Raw genomic sequence first — 19,198 nt, 5'->3', positions numbered from 1 at the left:
AGCCGGGATTTGAACCCATGAGCTCTGACTCCAAAGCCCGTGCTCTTTCCACTGAGCCACGCTGCTTCCCTAATACACTGCCTTGCACATAGTAAATGCTTAATAAATACCATTTTAAAAAAAAATCAGGTTGGTTTTACGAGCAGAAGGATCATACTAAGAACAGCTAATACAACGTCAGGCAGTGCAGTCCTCTAGAATGTAAGCTCGTTGTGGGGAGGGAACATTTCTGCTAACTCTGTTATATTGTACTCCCCCAAACATTTAGTACAGTGCTCTGCACACACAGTAAGCACTTACCAAATGCCATTGATTGATTACAGCCAAACTGTTGATGGCTGGACGGCAGCTACAGTAGGGAAAAACCAGCCTGGCACATGACTCTCCGAGAGCATAAACTCTGGAAAAGTTCATGACACCAATGTTGCCAGGTATTGCAATTAGCAAATCCAGAGGCCCAGCAAAAACTGTTGTTGTGTGCCCGGTGAGAGCGACTGCTCCACTCAGAGGACTTTCCAGCCACACCTGTACATATGGGTAAAGTGTCACCATCAGGAACAGTGTGTTTCACACATGACAGTAATCAGTGAGGAGGCGTCATGTTTTTGATGGTCCCATGTGGGGTTTGCTTCTTGATGAGCTGCTTTGGTGAATAGTTTGTCCATTGAGTAGAGCATTACCCAGTAGATGGCCAGAAGAACCTGGACAAAACGTCAACCAAAGGAGCCCATTAAATAACAACCACCAAACACAGTTCACACCTACCCATACGAAGCCTCTGTAGGCGGATATGTGTTTGAGTGTCGATTTTTGAACACACTTGGAAATGGAGAAGTTTTCTGAAAGATTAGTTCTAGCCTGACACAGGTAAATATGTTGATGCCCTGTTTCCAAATTGAATAATATCAACTGATAGAATATTTTGACCATCTCCCTGTGGGTTTACTGAAAATTAATGAGGTGGTGTGTGTTCTTTCACTGAATAACCTGTGTTTGGTTGTGAGCAATAATAATTATAATAATTCTGGTATTTATTAAGCGCTTACTGAGTGCCAGGCACTGTAGTAAGCACTGGGGTGGATTCAAGCAAATCAGGTCAGACACACTCCGTGTCCCATTTTACCGCTCCCAGTCTCAATCCCCATTTTACAAATGAGGGAACTGAGGCCCAGAGAAGTGAAATGACTTGCCCAGGATCACATAACAGACAAGCGGCAGAGCCGGGATTACAGCCCACAACCTTCTGATGCCCAGGTCCGTGCTGTATGCACCATGCCATGTTGCTTCCAGATGGCTTTTAAAACAGAGCATGTGTAATCACGTGTCGGCTAATACCCAACTACTGCCATTGCCAGTGATCTCTAGGTGCAGAAGATGAGCCGAAGGAACAGTTGACCTCTATATATGCTGCAAATGACAGGTCTCTTGTTCTTCAATCAGCGGTGTTGGGCACTTACCGTGTGCAGAGCACTGTACTAAGTGCTAAGTACATTATAACGGAGTTAGTATTCATTCATTCATTCAATCGTATTTATTGAGCGCTTACTGTGTGCAGAGCACTGTACTAAGCGCTTGGGAAGTACAAGTTGGCAACATCTAGAGACGGTCCCTACCCAACAGTGGGCTCACAGTCTAGAAGGGGGAGACAGACAACAAAACAAGACATATTAACAAAATAAAATAAATAAAATGAATATGTACACATACATAGAGTAATAAGTACATACAAACATATATACATAAATACAGGTGCAGTGGGGCGGGGAAGGAGGTAAGGGGGGGGGGCATTCATTCATTCAATCGTATTTATTGAGCGCTTACTGTGTGCAGAGCACTGTACTAAGCGCTTGGGAAGTCCAAGTTGGCAACATATAGAGATGGTCCCTACCCAGCAGTGGGCTCACAGTCTAGAAGGGGGAGACAGAGAACAAAACAAAACATATTAACAAAATAAAATAAATAGAATAAATATGTACAAATAGAGTAATAAGTACATACAAACATATATACATTTATATAGGTGCTGTGGGGAGGGGAAGGAGGTAAGGCGGGGGGATTCATTCATTCAATCATATTTATTGAGCACTTACTGTGTGCAGAGCACTGCACCAAGCGCTTGGGAAGCCCAAGCTGGAAACATATAGAGTTAGTAGACATAGCCCCTGCCCTCAGTGAGCCTACAGTTTAGAGAAGTTCTCGCACTGCTCCCCAATAGTAGAAGTATGATTGCGTGTATGTGTTCCTTCCCTGAGGATCGAGAGAGACTGAAAATCTTGCTCTCCAGTCCAGTAAAACTTCTTACTGTTATCCCCCTCCCATCCAGTGAGGAAGGAGAAGAGATGCGTGGGTCAGCCGGTTGAATTCACGCCCCGCAGGAACTCCTCAGCCCCTCGGGAGCATTGGAGCCGTTCAGTCAGGCTGACCCTGGGCAGGGAAGTCTAAGCTGCTGGCCGAGGGGCCGGAGCCATGCCCGGCTAGTCGTGTCTCCAGGCATTTCGTAGCTTAACTGTCTGGCGTTGGTTTCCCATCCAACGGTCAGCCCTCCGCCCAAACATCCCCAACCATTTTTGGTAAGGGGCCGGAGTGAGTGGGCTTTCTTTTTTTAGTCTCAAAGCTGTTTTTAATCTCACTTAAAGCAGCCGTGTGGGTAGTTTAGAAAAACTTTGCCACCTGGCATTTTCTTTGCTTGCTTGCCAGCAGCTGCAGGCAGCCTCCAAGGGAATTCCGTGGCCGGGGGGCTGGAAGCCCGGAAGACGGAGCAGAGGTCCGCTAGGGCCTTGGCCGCAACTCCTTTCCAGGGTCCGAGAAATCAACGCGTGGCTGCCAGGGCCCAGGGGAGACCAAGTCTGCCTGGGCCTTGCCAACCTCTCGCCCACATCCTACCTCTGGCCTGCAATGCCCTCCCTCCTCATATCAGACAGATAATTGCTCTCCCCCCACTTCAAAACCTTATTGAAGGCACATCTCCTCCAAGAAGCCTTCCCTGCCTAAGATCGCCTCTCCTCTTCTCCCACTCCCTTCTGCGCCTCTCTTACTTGCTCCTTCATTCATCCTCCCTCCCATCCCCACAGCACACATGTAATCTGTAATTTATTTATTTATTTATATTAATGTCTGTGTCTCCCTCTAGACTGTGAGCTTGTTGCGGGCAGGAATGTGTCTGTTGTTATATTGAACTCTCCGAAGCGCTTAGTACACTGCTTTGCGCAGTAACTGCTCAATAAATACAAATGAACAAAAGGGCCGTGACAGGGTTTAGGGGCTCAGTGAATGAACGAAAGGGTAAGGACAGGGTTTAGGGGCTCAGTGAGTATTTAAGAAATCCCTTTTGTTGTGGTTTCTGCCCAAGGGGAGACAACACCACAACAGAGCTGGTGAGGCACCCTCCCCCACAACCCACGCCCAAATCTGACCCGTACACACCTCCACCCCAGGGACCTCTCCAGCAGGTTATCGGCTAACCCCCGTGTGTACTCATGCTTAAAAGTGGTCCGGTGTGATTTACTAGAATATGGTTTTAATTTGTCTTGCTCCGGAGTGTGTGGGTAGGACTTATTTAGTGCTTTCTTTCAATGGAAGCCTTGTGGTTCAGGCGGCTGAATTTATTGTTGTATTTAGCAGGACAAAGGGCAGGGCTGGATATCATTAAGATCTAAGACCATTTCCCTCCTAAATGAAATCAGAGAGGAGACCGGTTACATTTTCAGAACGAATGCTGCTAGACACTGCAGCGTTCGTGTTGAAAACGTAAGAAAAGCACGTCCGCTGAACAATAGACCACTCTGTGGTACAGGCGTTGTTGTGATTGCACTAAGTGCAATCAGATGCATTTTAGAAGAGACGTGTGTGTTCCAGATTGACTGCAATTAGGTGTGAAAGCAGATTTAAGGTAGAATTTAACACAGATCTGTCCAAAGGAACCTTCGATAGATGATTCTAATTCTAGGTGGGGTTAGACTTCTCTTACCCAACAGGGTGAGCAGATTCCTGCCTACCCCCAATACTTAGTATGGTGCTTGGCATTTATTTTTAATAAATACTATTACTATCATTATTATTAATGCTCTGACCCTGGTCGGGTGTCCTGGGCTTGGTGATGGCCTGGTGGCCGTGTGCTGCTAACTGATCCCGCTGTCTTCCTCTTCCCCAAACAGTATGGGTCTAGGATCAGTGCTGTAGTGTCCTCTAAGGGCATCCAGACCTGGTTCCACTGAGGTATTGGGATACCAAAGTTTGGCTTTTTGTCCCCCTATTTCTTTCAAAACCAAGTTGCTTTTTATTTACAAGCCGTAAGATTTTTCCAGGAGCATAATAGATTTGATTTTAAATGTAGGCAGAATTTTGGCAACCAAATACCTTCCTTTTTCCTTTTTTTTCTTTTCAGCAAGCTTGGGACAGTCAACATCTAGTATCTTGTGGTTTTCACCATCTGAACTCACCAGATCATTGCTAACCCACAATTTTATTTTGTCCTGGGAAGACCTGGACTTAGAAAGTTCTTTCTAATATCTAAACTATATTCCCTTCCTCTCGTTTCTTCCATTGCCCTCTGGTGCTAAATAAATGCCATTGATTGGTTTGAGTTCTGTTCTCAGAGGAACTGGAGACCTCTGCTCATGACGAGCGATTCCAAATTCCTTCCTGAATCTGCAGCTTGCTAGCATCTTCCTCCTCAAATAAAGACCTCAGTTTTCTTTGCTTTTTCTACAAACCTCCCTGGAGAGGGGGTGCAAGACATATGCATTCAGTCATATTTATTGAGCGCTTACTGTGTGCAGAGCACTGTACTAAGTGCTTGAAATAACGATGACATTTGTTAAGTGCTTACTATGTGCCAAGCACTGTTCTAAGCGCTCGGGTAGATACAAGGTGATCAGGTTGTCCCACGTGGGGCTCACGGTCTTCAACTCCATTTTCCAGATGAGGTAACTGAGGCCCAGAGAAGTGAAGTGACTTGCCCAAAGTCACCCAGAAGACAAGTGGCGGAGTCGGAATTAGAACCCACAACCTCTGACTCCCAAGCCCGGGCTCTTGCCACTAAGCGAGATATCCCAGAAGCCAGTCATCAGTGAATTTCTTCTGATCTGGATTTCTTGTTTCTTGTCTTTCAGTGGATGAATACATTGCCATTGCCAAGGAGAAGCATGGCTACAACATGGAGCAGGTAATAAAACAGCTTCCCCTCCTCTGTCTTCCAAGTGGACCGCACCGATTAATCCAGCCAAAACTTGCTTTTCCTAGTTATTCCTCTCCCATTATTAGCCAAATAGCCCGAGAGGGCAAGCCTATTCCCAGCCCCAAACCCGGTGGACTTAATAGGTCCTCTCTCCCCCCCAGGGCAGTTAGGCTGCATGGGTGTCCCTCTGGGCTGCTGGGACTTGCAGAAACAGGAAATGAAATAGTTTAGGATTCTCTTTAGGTGTGGACCTGGTCTACCGCACGCTGAGTTCACCCTGTGCCGACACCCGCCACACACACACATATACACAACTCCCCACACTATCTGCACAAATGTCCTTGTATGTTTACTGGCACTACTCTGATAGCTGCTGATAGTAAAGCTTGAAAAAGCACTTATTCATTCAGTCAATCATATTTATTGAGCGTTTACTGTGTGCATAGCACTGTACTAAGCATTTGGAAAGTACAATTCAGCAGTAAACACCGGGTTTACAGTGTAGAAGGGGAGGAGACAGACATCAAAACAAGGAAACAGGCATCAATATAAATAATTATAATTATAGGTATGTACACATCAAAACACATAAACAGGCATCAATATAAATAAATAGAATTATAGATGTATACACAAGTGTTGGGTAGGGAGGAGGGTAGAGCAAAGAGAGTAAGTCAGGGCGACGCAGAGGGGTGGGGGAGGTGAGGAAAAGGGGGACTTGGTCTGGAAGTAATGATGATGGTATTTGTTAAGAGCTTACTATGTACTAAACACTGTTTTAAGCACTGGGGTAGATACAAGGTCATCCCACATAGGGCTCACAGTCTTAATCCCAGTTTTACAGATGAGGTAACTGAGGGCACAGAGAAGTTAAGTGACTTGCCCAAGGTCAAAGAGCTGATAAATGGGAGAGCTGGGATTAGAACCCACGTCCCCTGGCTCCCAAGCCCCTTGTTCTTTCCACTAAGCCACATAGCTCCTCTACTTAGTACAGTGCTCTGCACAGTAAGCTCTCACAGTAAGCGCTCAGTAAATAATACCATCGATTGATGAATTGATTGACTGATTGCTCACTGGGAGGTTCAGGGAAATTGTCTCAGGCAGTTCAGTAACCTTCCCAACCAAGGGGTCCCAGCCTATCAGTTTCCTCCTGAGGATTTTCTCCAGGTAGACCTGTCTTTAAGATTTATTGGCCACAAAGGCAGACTGACTTATCCGGTGTTTCTACTTGTCTGGGCCCGGGGTCAGTCGACATTTTAGAATAGTTGATGATCAGAGTCAGGGCATGAAAGGAAAAAAAATAGAGTGGGATAGGAGTGATGTTTGTGTCACTGCTCTTCCTTTTCCTAGGGCGTCCTTTTCCCCCTGCCTCCACATGAAACAAAATGTCCTCAGCTTTATCTTCTGAATCTGCCGCCTTCCCCCACTCCTCTCCAGCTCATCTTCACCACTTTTCCCAAGCTCCTCATATATGCCTTGCCCTCGACTCTCATACCTCATGGCCGCTGAGGTTGTCATTCCCACTTTCCCTGCCCATAAATCCAGTAGGCTTCAGTCTAAAAAGAATCAGCCTGCCCTAGTGGAAAGAGCACAGGAATGGGAGTCAGATGGCTTGGGTTCTAATCCCGGCCCTGCCACTTGTCTGCTCTATGACCATGGGCAGGTCACTTATCTTCCTTGTGTCTCAGTTCTCGCATGTGCAGAATTGGGCTTCAATTCCTGTTCTCTCTCCTACTGAGATTGTGAGTCCCATGTGGGACAGAGTGCTCTGTCCAGTCTGTTTATCTTGTGAGTGGCACATAAGAATAGTGGTATTTGGTAGCGCTTATTAAGGTGGTGATTATTATCCTCCAAGTCAGTCAGTCATATTTATTGAGCACTCACTGTGTGCAGTGCAGTATACTAAGCACTTGGGAGAATACAGCACAATAATATAACAGACAGCATTCCCTGTCCTCAGCAAGCTTATGTCCTCCCTAACATGGTATGTCATCTCTGCACCATCCCCTGACAATCAACTCCTGGTATTTGTTGAGCACTTACTGTCATGTGCAAGGTAAGCTTGGCAGTTCCCTCAACAAGTCCATCCTTCCCGTCTCACAAGTCCACAACCTTGGTGTCATCCTCGACTCCGCTCTCTTGTTCACCCCTCACATCCAGTCCATCACCAAATCCTGCCTGTCTCACCTCCACAACATCTCCAAAATCCGCCCTTTCCTCTCCATCCAAACCGCTACCTTGCTGGTTCAATCTCTCATCCTTTCCCGACAGGATTACTGCATCAGCCTCCTCTCTGATCTCCCATCCTTCTGTCTCTCCCCACTTCAGTCTACACTTCACGCTGCTGCCCGGATCATCTTTGTGCAGAAACGCTTTGGGCATGTTACTCCCCTCCTCAAAAATCTCCAGTGGCTACCAGTCAAACTCTACGCATCAAGCAAAAACTCCTCACTCTTGGCTTCAAGGCTGTCCATCCCCTCGCCCCCTCCTACCTCACCTCCCTTCTCTCCTTCTCCAGCCCAGCCCGCACCCTCTGCTCCTCTTCTGCTAACCTCCTCACTGTACCTTGCTCTCGCCTGTCCCTCTGTCAACCCCTGGCCCATGTCCTCCCCCTGGCCTGGAATGCCCTCCCTCCGCACATCCGCCAAGCTAGCTCTCTTCCTCCCTTCAAAGCCCTACTGAGAGCTCACCTCCTCCAGGAGGTCTTCCCAGACTGAGCTCCATTTTTCCTCTCCTCCTCCCCATCCCCCCACCCTACCTCCTTCCACTTCCCACAGCACCTGTATATATGTTTGTACAGATTTATTACTCTTATTTATTTTACTTGTACATATTTACTATTCTATTTATTTTGTTGATGATGTGCATCTAGCTTTACTTCTATTTACTCTGATGACTTCACACCTGTCCACATGTTTTGTTTTGTTGTCTGTCTCCCCCTTCTAGATTGTGAGCCCTTTGTTGGGTAGGACCATCTCTATATGCTGCCAGCTTGTACTTTCCAAGCGCTTAGTACAGTGCCCTGCACACAGTAAGCGCTCAATAAATACGATTGAATGAATGACCAAGTCCCCCATTCTCCCCCAACTTTTCACCCACACAAACCCTCCCAGACTTGCCGGAATCTTCCATTGCTTGGTGTATTATTAGATGAGTCGGCAGCCTTTTGGCACAGAAGAGCCCAACAAAATGAAACTTTCAAGCCTTGAATGTTCGGAGAGCCCATCGCACAATATTGGAAACAAAGCTACGCGCATATGCTCTCTCTCTCTTTCTCTCTCTCTCTCTCTCTCTCTCTCCCTCTCTCCCTCTCTCCCTCTCTCTCTCTCTCTCTCTCCCTCTCTCTCTCTCTCTCTCTCTCTCTCTCTCTCTCTCTCTCTCTCTCTCTCTCTCTCTCTCTCTCTCTCTCTCTCTCTCTTCCCCCCCCCCCCCCCCCCCCCCCCAACCCCCTTCCCGGAAACCCAGAACTCCTCAGTTTTCTGGGCCCCCACGTTACACGGGGCATCATGGAGTCACACTGTGCTTGGTTCCATTTGGTAGCACCATTGCACCCCGTGACTGCTGATGGCGCAGGAAGGGAAGAGAGGGGTGGCATCATAGGCCGCCACTGGCAAAGGGTAGGCTCTCTTTACTTTTCTTACCCTTGGATAACCCACAAGAGGGTAGTACCCATGTAGCTCCCTCACCACCTAGGCCCAGGTAGGTCCTTATCTCTGGAACTCAAAGCAGGACAGTAGCTCTCTCCTTGGCCAGCTACAGATGTCAGCTGAACCTTGGTGACGTAAGGGAGAGGGATTTCCGGGCCAGCTTAGGAAAGTGTCCGAGACCAGCTTCTGCCCATAGCCCCACATCCATCCCCTTTCCCCCTGACTCCAAAGAGCTGCTGAGCCCTCAGGAGACTTCAACCTTCATGGGTTTAGGACTCTGGAGAGAAACTCCCTCCTAGGGTGAAACGGTGTGAGGATTTCCCAGACCAAACTGGGCAGGGGGTGCGGGTGGTCTGAGAGGCAAGGTCCCCTGGAGCCACCCTATGTACCCGGAGTTCCTCTGGGGTTGTCCAGGTCTTTGGTCTTCTGGAGTTGGTGTCCACTAGCCCTCTTGGGCAGGCTGATGCCCTCCTGCTTTTCCCCGGCCGAGATGGACTGGCCTTAGCCCAACAGTCCTGCATACTCTGCCTTGGCTTTTAGGTAGGTCACAGGGGCCATGTCATGTGCTTAGTTTCACCTCGCACTGTGCCGCGTAGAGACCCGTGTTAAACCCAAGGCATTGGGTGTCAGCTTTAAAAGCCGCCCCAATTTAAGAGCCACATTTGGTTCCCAGCACAGCCAGGTGCGGCTCCCAAGCTGTGCCATCTTGAGCAAGTCACCTAACTTCTCTGTGCCTCATTACCTCATCTGCAAATTGGGGATTAAATCCTCCTCCCTGCCCCTTAGACTTTGTGAGCTCCATCTGGGACTGGGACTGTGTCCAACCTGCTTAGCATGGAATAGTGCTTAGCACATAGTAAGCACTTAAGTATAATAATAATAATAATTGGAAAGCAGCTGTCCCATAATTTGATTTTTATTCCTTAGAGCAGTAAAATTACTGTTGTAAAATAATAGTAATAATTATGATATTTGTTAAGCACTTACTGTGTGCCAGGCACTGTAATAAAAGCTGGGGTGCATACAAGAAAATCGGTTGGTACAGTCCCTGCCCCCTGTGGGGCTACCAGTCTCAGTCCCCATTTTACAGATGAGGGAACTGAGGCCCAGTGAAGTGAAGTGCCCAAGGTCACCCAGCAGAAAAGTGGCAGAGCCAGGATTAGAACCCATGACCTTCTGGCTCCCAGGTCCGGGCTCTAGCGACCACGCCATGCTGCTTCTAATAATAATAATAATAATAATGATGGCATTTATTAAGCACTTACTATGTGCAAAGCACTGTTCTAAGCGCTGGGGAGGTTACAAGGTGATCAGGTTGTCCCACGAGGGGCTCACAATCTTAATCCCCATTTTACAGATGAGGTAACTGAGGCACAGGGAAGTGAAGTGACTTGCCCAAAGTCACACAGCTGACAATTGGCAGAGCCGGGATTCGAACCCATGAACTCTGACTCCAAAGCCCGGGTTCTTTCCATTGAGCCACGCTACTTCCCCGTGGTGCGAAAGTTGAGCTTCTCATTCATTGAGTGATTGGGAAATTGGGGATTAGCTTCCATCTTCTGGGGAATTTGAGTCTAATCCCTTACTTCCCAGACGACCCGGTTTCATAAGGGTCGGGGAGAAAACAATTTCAGTCTGGGATCCCTCCTCTTTCCCACCTGGTTAACATGACTTCAGTTTGGACCAGTTTGGAGGTGATTTATCTCCTCTTTGGGAGGATGACCACTCCCAATCAATCAATCAATCAATCAATCGTATTTACTGAGCGCTTACTGTGTGCACAGCACTGTTCTAAGCGCTTGGGAAGTACAAGTTGGCAACGTATAGAGACGGTCCCTACCTAACAGTGGGCTCACAGTCTAGAAGGGGGAGACAGAGAACAAAACAAAACATATTAACAAAATAGAATAGATATGTACAAGTAAAATAAATAGAGTAATAAATACGTACAAACATATATACATATATACAGGTGCTGTGGGGAAGGGAAGGAGGTAAGGCGGGGAGGATGGAGGGGGAGAGGAAGGAGGGGGCTCAGTCTGGGAAGGCCTCCTGGAGGAGGTGAGCTCTCAAAGCTGTCTGAAGAGCCTGTCTGCTAACTAGGGCTTGGTGCTACAAAGGCCATTACATACTTCTAGATTTCCATTTTTGGTGGTTTTGGAAGACCTGGTCTGGGAATCAGGTGAGCTAGATTTGGGTCCCACCTCTGCCACTGACCTGCCACTGGGCCTCGGACAAGTTACGTAACCTGTGAGCCCCGGGTTTCTTCAACTGTAAAGTTGATACCATTATTGATATTGATACCCATTTCTCTGTACCTCACAGGGGTGTTGTAAGGAGTATAAAAGTACCATGCAAATTCCAGGTGGAATCAAGATTCATTCATTCAGTTGCATTTATTGAGCACTTACTGTATGCAGAGCGCTGTACTATGCGCTTGGGAGAGTACAGTGCAACAATAAAAAGATGCATTCCCTGCCCACAGCGAGTTTTATGCTAGACTTAAGAAATATAGTGGGAAATCTAGGTATGAGTGAAAGCTTCTATGGATATTGGAGTTTTCTTTCCCCGTTAATAATGTTTCATTGCCTACTTTTTGATCCTTAGGCTGATTTCCTCAAACGTTTGGTTTTTTGTGGAGGGGGTTATGGAGTGATTTTTTTTTTTTATTGCTTATGTGTCTTCTAGGCCCTCGGGATGCTTTTTTGGCACAAGCACAACATTGAGAAATCCTTGGCTGATCTACCCAACTTTACCCCTTTCCCAGATGAGTGGACGGTGGAAGATAAAGTCCTGTTTGAACAGGCCTTTAGCTTCCATGGAAAAACATTTCATAGAATCCAGCAGATGGTAAGTAGCCTGGGTGGAAAAGCCTGGAAACTTTACTTTCTAATAAGGCTCTTCCCCTCTGAGGTATTTTGATAAGTCTGATACACCTACTTTTCCATAACACGTGCTTTTGGCTTGCGTTTTGGATAGAAATTTGTTAGGGGATGGTTTTCCGCTAACACACGATTATCTGGAGAGAATGTAATTACGATGTTGAAAGAACTAGTCGAGCACATATATGCAGTGCCAGTCAAGGCCCACCAACTCTGAGGTTTATCAGGAACATCATCCCTGCCTTACAGGAACCAACGTTTATTTGGGAAAAGCAGAGCACATTTCTGGGATGCCATTTGGGGGGATCTCCGAAAGTGGGTGACTCTGTTGATTTTTGGACAAATTTGGAAACCTAGAGCAGAGTGCTGGGGATTCCATCATGCTGCCTCGGTTTTCTTAGCTGGAAATTCCAGGTCCATTTGTCAAGAAAAAGTGGTTTTTCTGAAAATGGAATGCAGATTTTAGGATGGTTGCAAAAGGAATTCTGGTTAGAGGCTGCTCTGTGCTACTGCCTTCCGTTCTGGTTACTGTCTGCCTCCCTTTGCCATCATTTAGAGCTCTGAGACCCTGCATCAGCCCATCAGTGGTATTTATTCATTCATTCAATCATATTTATTGAGCGCTTACTGTGTGCAGAGCAGTGTGCTAAGCGCTTGGGAAGTACAAGTTGGCAACCTATAGAGACGGTCCCTACCCAACAGCGGGCTCACAGTCTAGAAGGGGGAGAAAGAAAACAAAGCATATTAACAAAATAAAATGAATAGAATAGTAAATATGTACAAGTATGATAGAGTAATAAATATGTACAAACATAAGCAGCGTGGCTCAGTGGAAAGAGCCCGGGCTTTGGAGTCAGAGGTCATGGGTTCGAATCCCGGCTCCGCCAACTGTCAGCTGTGTGACTTTGGGCAAGTCGCTTAACTCCTCTGGGCCTCAGTGACCTCATCTGTAAAATGGGGATTAAGATTGTGAGCCCCCCGGGACAACCTGATCATCTTGTAACCTCCCCAGCGCTTAGAACAGTGCTTTGCACATAGTAAGCACATAATAAATGCCATCATTATTATTATATACAGGTGCTGTGGGGAGGGGAAGGAGGTAAGGCAGGGGGGATGGGGAGGAGGAGAGGAAAAATGGGGGCTCAGTCTGGGAAGGCCTCCTGGAGGAGGTGAGCTCTCAGTAGGGCTTTGAAGGGCGGAAGAGAGCTAGCGTGGCGGATTCATTAATTCATTCAGTTGTATTTATTGAGTGCTTACTGTGTGCAGAGTCTTTTAGACTGTGAGCCCACTGTTGGGTAGGGACTGTCTCTATATGTTGCCAACTTGTACTTCCCGAGCGCTGGCTCTGCACACAGTAAGCGCTCAATAAATACGATTGATTGATTGATTGCAGAGCACTTACTGTGGGCAGAGCATTGTACTAAACACTTGGGAAAGTAACAATACAATTGATTCGGTAGATGTGATACCTGCCAACAAGGAGATGGCAAAGGAAGACATTAAAATAAATTACGGGTGAGGGAAGTAGTGGAGTATAAGGATATTTATGTAACAGCCGTGGGGCCGGCACGAGTATCGAAGTGCCTAAGGAGCACGTGGTTGACACAGAGGGGAGGCCAGATGAGGAGAAGCCTTTTAGAAGACATATGATTTTAGGAGGGTTTTGAAGGTGGGGAGAGCGGTGGACTGTGAGCGAGGCCAAGTTCTAGGCTTGAGGGAGGGTGTGGGCTAGGGGTAGTTGGCAGTATAGATGAGATGGAGGAACAGGGTAGGTTGGTGTTAGAGGGGCAAAATGGGAAAAGTGAGTGGTGGTAGGAGATCAGCAAGGTGAGGTAGGTGAGCAGTAGTTGATTGAGTACCTTAAGGCCAACAGTGAGGAGTTTGTTTGTGGAGGTGGGTGAGCGACTACCGGAGACTTTAGAAGGATGGGGAGATACGAAGTGAACGATTTTTCCAAAGAATGATCCGACTAACAGAGTCACGTGTAGGCTGCATTGGGGAGAGACAGGAAGCTGATGCAGTTAGTCAAGGAGGGAGTCTTTAGATTCTTTAAATTTTAGTGTCTTTAAATTCAGTTTGAACTATTATTAATTAGCTGGATTCGTCTCCCACATGGAAAGGAAAGTTGATAGAGACTTCATGAAACTTAACCAAATCATAAACACTGGGTTTGTCACCTAACTTTGGTATAAAGCACAGGCTTCAATATTGTCAGAGTCTGAACGGTGTTTGCCCCTCTCTTCTGAATATATGAACTGTCCGGAGAAGACATGGGTGAATTGCTTTCCTGTGAGTCCATGTAACATTTGACCATTTAAATACTTGCGATCATATTATTGGTTCACATTTAGTAAATCTTACACCGGCACCATCTTGGTTTTCATTGCTAGCTTCCTGATAAATCTATAGCAAGCCTAGTGAAATTTTATTATTCCTGGAAGAAAACAAGGACCAAAACCAGCGTGATGGATCGCCATGCTCGCAAACAAAAAAGGGAACGAGAGGAAAGGTATGTCAGTGGCTACAAGGGCGAATGTATCAGCAGGGTGCTTTTCCTTTTCCTAGGGATTCCAGCGACTAGGCAGACGGCAGGGAATACTTCCAGTTTCTTTTAGGGGGTTACACTGAGTGTGGACTGGGATGCTTTTCTTCCTTGCAACCGGTTCGTCATGTGTAGTGAAGACTAAAAAGATTGGTGCTCCATGCTCCATGCAGTTTTTTCCTATCCCTGCCACCTCTGTGATGCCTTCAAGACTCCTTTCACTGAGTAAACGCTTCTCCTGCACTTCTTTTCCATTCTTTTCTCCGACCCGATATTTTTTAGCAGCCCAGCAATCCAGAATGGTCAAGTGTGAGCCTGGCACATTTGATTTGACCCTCTCTGCCCAAAGATCCATTTGAAAACTGTGAAGTGGCTCTAGAACTCAATAAGGAACTAATGCTACTTTCACAGACTGTTTTTGGTTGGTTTTTGGTTTGTTTTTGAGGGGCAGCAGGAATGATTTCTTTCATTAAAAATAGCGTTTCCTGATTTAATAACTTCATTAGTCTTGTCTAAATAAAGGGAACAACATTGAATAGACAAATACTTTTTCGGTATGTGTGGTGGGTTTTTTTAATGGTATTGGGTGTTTACTGTGTGTCAGGCACTATTGTAAGAATTCGGGAAGATATAACTTAATCAGGCCACACTGCTTTTAACTATAATAAGCGGCAAACAGCACTGACTTGTGCACATGCTGCAATTCATGAAAGTCTCCTTTTCTTTTCTTGAAGCGATTGCAATGCTGTCATTTCTAAATCAATTTTGTTCCTCCACAAGGAATTTCCGTTTGTTATACCTAAACCAATATAACTGTTTCCTGACTGATATAATTTCTTAAAACAACCAACAGCATTCCATTTAAATTGAAACATCCTTACAGGCAGACGAGTTTAGCTGGTTAGATAATGTTTTTTGGAACTGTAAAATGGGTCAGGATGACTTTAGATTCTGCTCATTTTTTTATGGTGAGATGTCCAGTTTCGAATGTGGATTAGTGTGGTCTAGTGGAAAGAGCACTGGTTTGGGAGTCAGAGGACCTGGGTTCTAATCTCAGGTCTGCCACTGTCTGTTGTGTGTCCTTGGGCAAAGTGACTTAACTTCTCTGTGCCTCAGTTCCCTCATCTACAAAACAGGGATTCAGTAGCTGTCCTCTCTCCTACTTAGAATGTGAGCCCCATGTGGGAGCTGATTATTTTGTACCTACCCCAGAGCTTAGTACGGTGGTTGGCACATAGTAAGAGCTTAGCAAATACCACAATAGCAATAATTATTACCATCATCATTAAACAGATTTTGTATCATTTAGCCCAGAGATGTTATGGAGATCATGTTTTAAATAAGCAGGTCAGTTTCTATTTTAGAAGTTAAAAGAAAAAATTACGCCCTACATCAAATTCAAACAGTCGTACTGATATAGTTCTCACATCTGTGTTATGAATCATTGCCAGTTATTTTTTCAGTAATCTGCTTTTTTCTTCCAGTGAGGATGAACTAGAAGAAACCAATGGAAATAACAACCCTGTTGACATTGAGGTTGATCAAAATAAGGAGAGCAAAAAAGAGGTATTTTTCCCCTTTTTTTCCATTTGGAAAATTAGTAGAACTCATCTGTTTCTCGGAGCAAAGACAGCACTGCCCCAGGAAAGTTACTTTGTGCTCTATTAGAAGCAATACAGTATTTCTTTCTCTTTAGAGTACTCAATACTTTTGGTTTTAGGAAAGGAAGTATATGTGTGTAGAGAAAACATAAAAAAAAAAGAAAAGGTTACCTAAGGTTCTGTGCTAAGTATTTTATCCACAGATTTTACTCCTTTTATTTGCTGAATCATGTCCTTATATGACCCTTTTCAAACTGGTCCAGTAAAAGAGTTTTTGGTTGGAATGGAAGGCGGATGCCCTGTAGCAAACTGGAGTCTGGCAGTGATCATCATTGCTAACCTTTAACCTTCAGATTAAAGCTTGCCTTCATTCTCAAAATGTGTATCTGTGAACCTTTCAGGAACCCATTATCTTTACAGGGTAATGACTGCTTAGCTAGCTAGACAGTGGGCGTAGAGACTGTTCAGTATTTTAACTCGGGAAACGGGACAGCCTTGCTGGCTTGGGAGCAATTGGTGGCTCATTGCGGTGGGTAGTGGGAAAGGGGTGTGAGTGGATTTCGGTTGTAAATCAGATTACCAGTGAAGGTTGACCTGAATCAGTATTGACAGTAGTATGTGTAAGGAATAGCTTTGATGCCTTTCTGGCTAAAATCAAGAAAACCTCCCCCCTCCCCACCCCCAGCTTTTGAACTCTTCCAAATGACATGCCTGAAGTTTTGTTCCAGTGGCACAGAGCTGTTTCTGATAAGTTTTTAAGCAGAAGAGGTAGCAAAGAGTAGTATTTGAGTGCTTTACATTGTGCATAGCCCTGTGCTAAGCATTGGGACACAGTACGCAGGTGGAAATTAGATGTAATCTCTGCCCCTGGGGGAGAGGGGGAATAAAAGTGGGGAGGAAGGCCTGGAGACAGAAGCGACAAATACCCAAAGTAAAAACAAAATCAGTAGGGTGCTGTGACTACAGGAGCCAAGTGTCAGGTTCCTTAGGCTGTCCATCACCTCGCCCCCTCCTATCTCTTCTCCTTTCTCTACTTCTACAGCCCAGCCCGCACCCTCCTATCTCTTCTCCTTTCTCTACTTCTACAGCCCAGCCCGCACCCTCCACTCCTCTGCCGCTAATCTCCTCACCCGTCCCGCGTCGACCCCCAGCCCATGTCATCCCCCTGGCCTGGAATGCCCTCCCTCCCCACATCCGCCAAGCTAGCTCTCTTCCTCCTTTCAAGGCCCTACTGAGAGCTCACCTCCTCCAGGAGGCCTTCCCAGACTGAGCCCCCTCCTTCCTCTCACCTTCCTCCCCCTCTCCATTCCCCCCACCTTACTTCCTTCCCTTCCCCACAGCTCCTGTATATATGTATATATGTTTGCACGTATTTATTACTCTATTTATTTTACTTGTACATATTTATTCTATTTATTTTATTTTGTTAATATGTTTTGCTGTCTGTCTCCCCCTTCTAGACCGTGAGCCCACTGTTGGGTAGGGACCGTCTCTATATGTTGCCAACGTGTCCTTCCCAAGCGCTTAGTACAGTGCTCTGCACACAGTAAGCGCTCAATAAATACGATTGATTGATTGATTAGAGGGCAGTCAGTCCACCAATTGTATTTATTAAGCACTTGTATGCAGAGCACTGTTCTAAGTGCTTGGGAGAGAACAATATAACAGACACATTCCCTGCCCACAATGAGCTTACAGTCTAGAGGACAAGGTTACAGTGTAGAGGACGAGGTTACAGTCTAGAGGATGAGCTCTACAATCTAGAGGTGAAGGCCCAGCTACAGCCACAATTCTTCCCGGGGTTTTGTGGCAGCCTGATGCTGAGGATGCATGCAGGAGCTGCTTTTATCCCCAGCCCGGCAGGCCTGGGGCCCACCGGGAGCAGGTGGGACTACTCGGTGGTGGGAAGGAAAGCAGCAGTTAGTGCAGATACTCATCTCAGAGTGCCAGAAGTAGCTCATTAGAGTCTTCCTCCAGACAAAGACCCTCATATTCAACTTCCATGTCATTCCTTAGTCTTCGCCTCCCCCACCCCCGCAATCCATCCCTCTCATCTTGAGAATCTGCTCTCCCTCTTCTGGAGGCCTTGAGCCTCGTTTGGAGCTGACCAGAAACCAGAGTCCCAGAGCTCTCGGCTCAGTTCTCACCCTTGCAACCGTGTGGTGCTGCTGTCCCAAAGGTGAGGCCTGCTTAAAAGCCCAGGGCACCTGGGTTCAGAGCCAGGAATTTCAGTTAGGAATCTGTTCATCCAGCCATGAACCTCTGCCTTGTTCAGTTGTATTCTCCACAAATTCTAAGTAGTCTCCTTGGTCCATCCTTTTGGGCACAGGGGAGGCTGGTAATGGGAGTTTTTCCTCTCTCAATTGGCCTCATTCTGGTTTTTCCGCTGGTCTTCAAGCCCCATCCTTAATCTCACTCTTAACAGCAGTTCCGGATGGATGGTGTTGTCCTCCGAATGATCAAGGATTAGCTCCACTTGGAGCAGGGGACGGCTGGCAGAAAATCTGGAACCCATAGGGCTTGCTCTGTCTGTCAATCTCAGCACCCCAATTAAATCTGGGGAGACTGGCACCACTAACAGTCGTGGGGGTTGATTTTATATGGCCACTCTGTTTTCTGAGCAAAGCTTTAGATGGAACCCAGAGCAGTTAATATTATCTCATAGTAAGAGTATTCCTGGAAGAAAGATTTGCACAGGGAACTAAACACTTGTTAGAATTAGTTGTCTGTATTTTTGTATGGCATTAAGTGGGGGTGGGGGTGTGTGTGTGTGTGACTAAAAGGAGAAATTGGATAGTACTGCAAAATTCAGTCTTCAGTGAACTACAACTTCAGTGTAGTTAATGTATTCTGTCTACATGCACTTTGAACTAGAGAAGTATGCTCATGTATTGATGAGAGGATTGAGTTCCTAATGGGAAACATGCTTTTGGTGGTATCCATCATTTCACACACCTTCCAGAACATAAAACGAAACTCCTTCAAGCTTCTGCAATAGCCCTTAAAAACAGAGATTTTTTTTTCCAGATTCCTTTAATCTACAGCAGCCTTCAGCTTTAAGCATCAGGAGGCTCCTCATTGTAGGAAATTCAGTTGAGTGATAACTTACCCAGATTTCTGCTGGGAATGGCTAGTGGTCTTCAAAGGGGCAACTACCAGAACAGAAAGTCTACCTGGGCAGGCCACCCACGGAGACAGCTTTCCTTCAAAGTGCTGAGGCAACACTTTGTCGTGAATTGCCTCCCCCTCAGGGCCATCTGCCCTCCTAAGCTAGTAGTTAGCAGTTCATCCTTCCTGCAGGGCATCCTCGGGGCCAGATGGTAAAGAGCAAAGCCACTTAAGCACCCCTC

The 19,198-nt window shown here is 46.2% G+C and overlaps 1 protein-coding gene across 2 annotated transcripts in view; it reads left to right on the top strand.

Moving 5' to 3' along the window:
- Positions 1-19,198, top strand: part of RCOR1 (REST corepressor 1) — a 142,785-nt gene that overhangs the window by 109,854 nt on the left and 13,733 nt on the right. For both annotated transcript variants that reach the window (XM_038742757.1, XM_038742715.1), the window contains exons 4-7: positions 5,112-5,164; positions 11,512-11,673; positions 14,096-14,214; positions 15,732-15,813. In XM_038742757.1, the coding sequence (XP_038598685.1) occupies positions 5,112-5,164; positions 11,512-11,673; positions 14,096-14,214; positions 15,732-15,813 (416 nt within the window). The remainder of the gene's footprint in view (positions 1-5,111; positions 5,165-11,511; positions 11,674-14,095; positions 14,215-15,731; positions 15,814-19,198) is intronic.

The sequence above is a fragment of the Tachyglossus aculeatus genome, chromosome 1, assembly GCF_015852505.1.
Source record: "Tachyglossus aculeatus isolate mTacAcu1 chromosome 1, mTacAcu1.pri, whole genome shotgun sequence".
NCBI classification, from domain to species: domain Eukaryota; kingdom Metazoa; phylum Chordata; class Mammalia; order Monotremata; family Tachyglossidae; genus Tachyglossus; species Tachyglossus aculeatus.
Note: the sequence above shows the minus strand (reverse complement) of the source record. Positions and strands in the feature narration are given on the sequence as shown.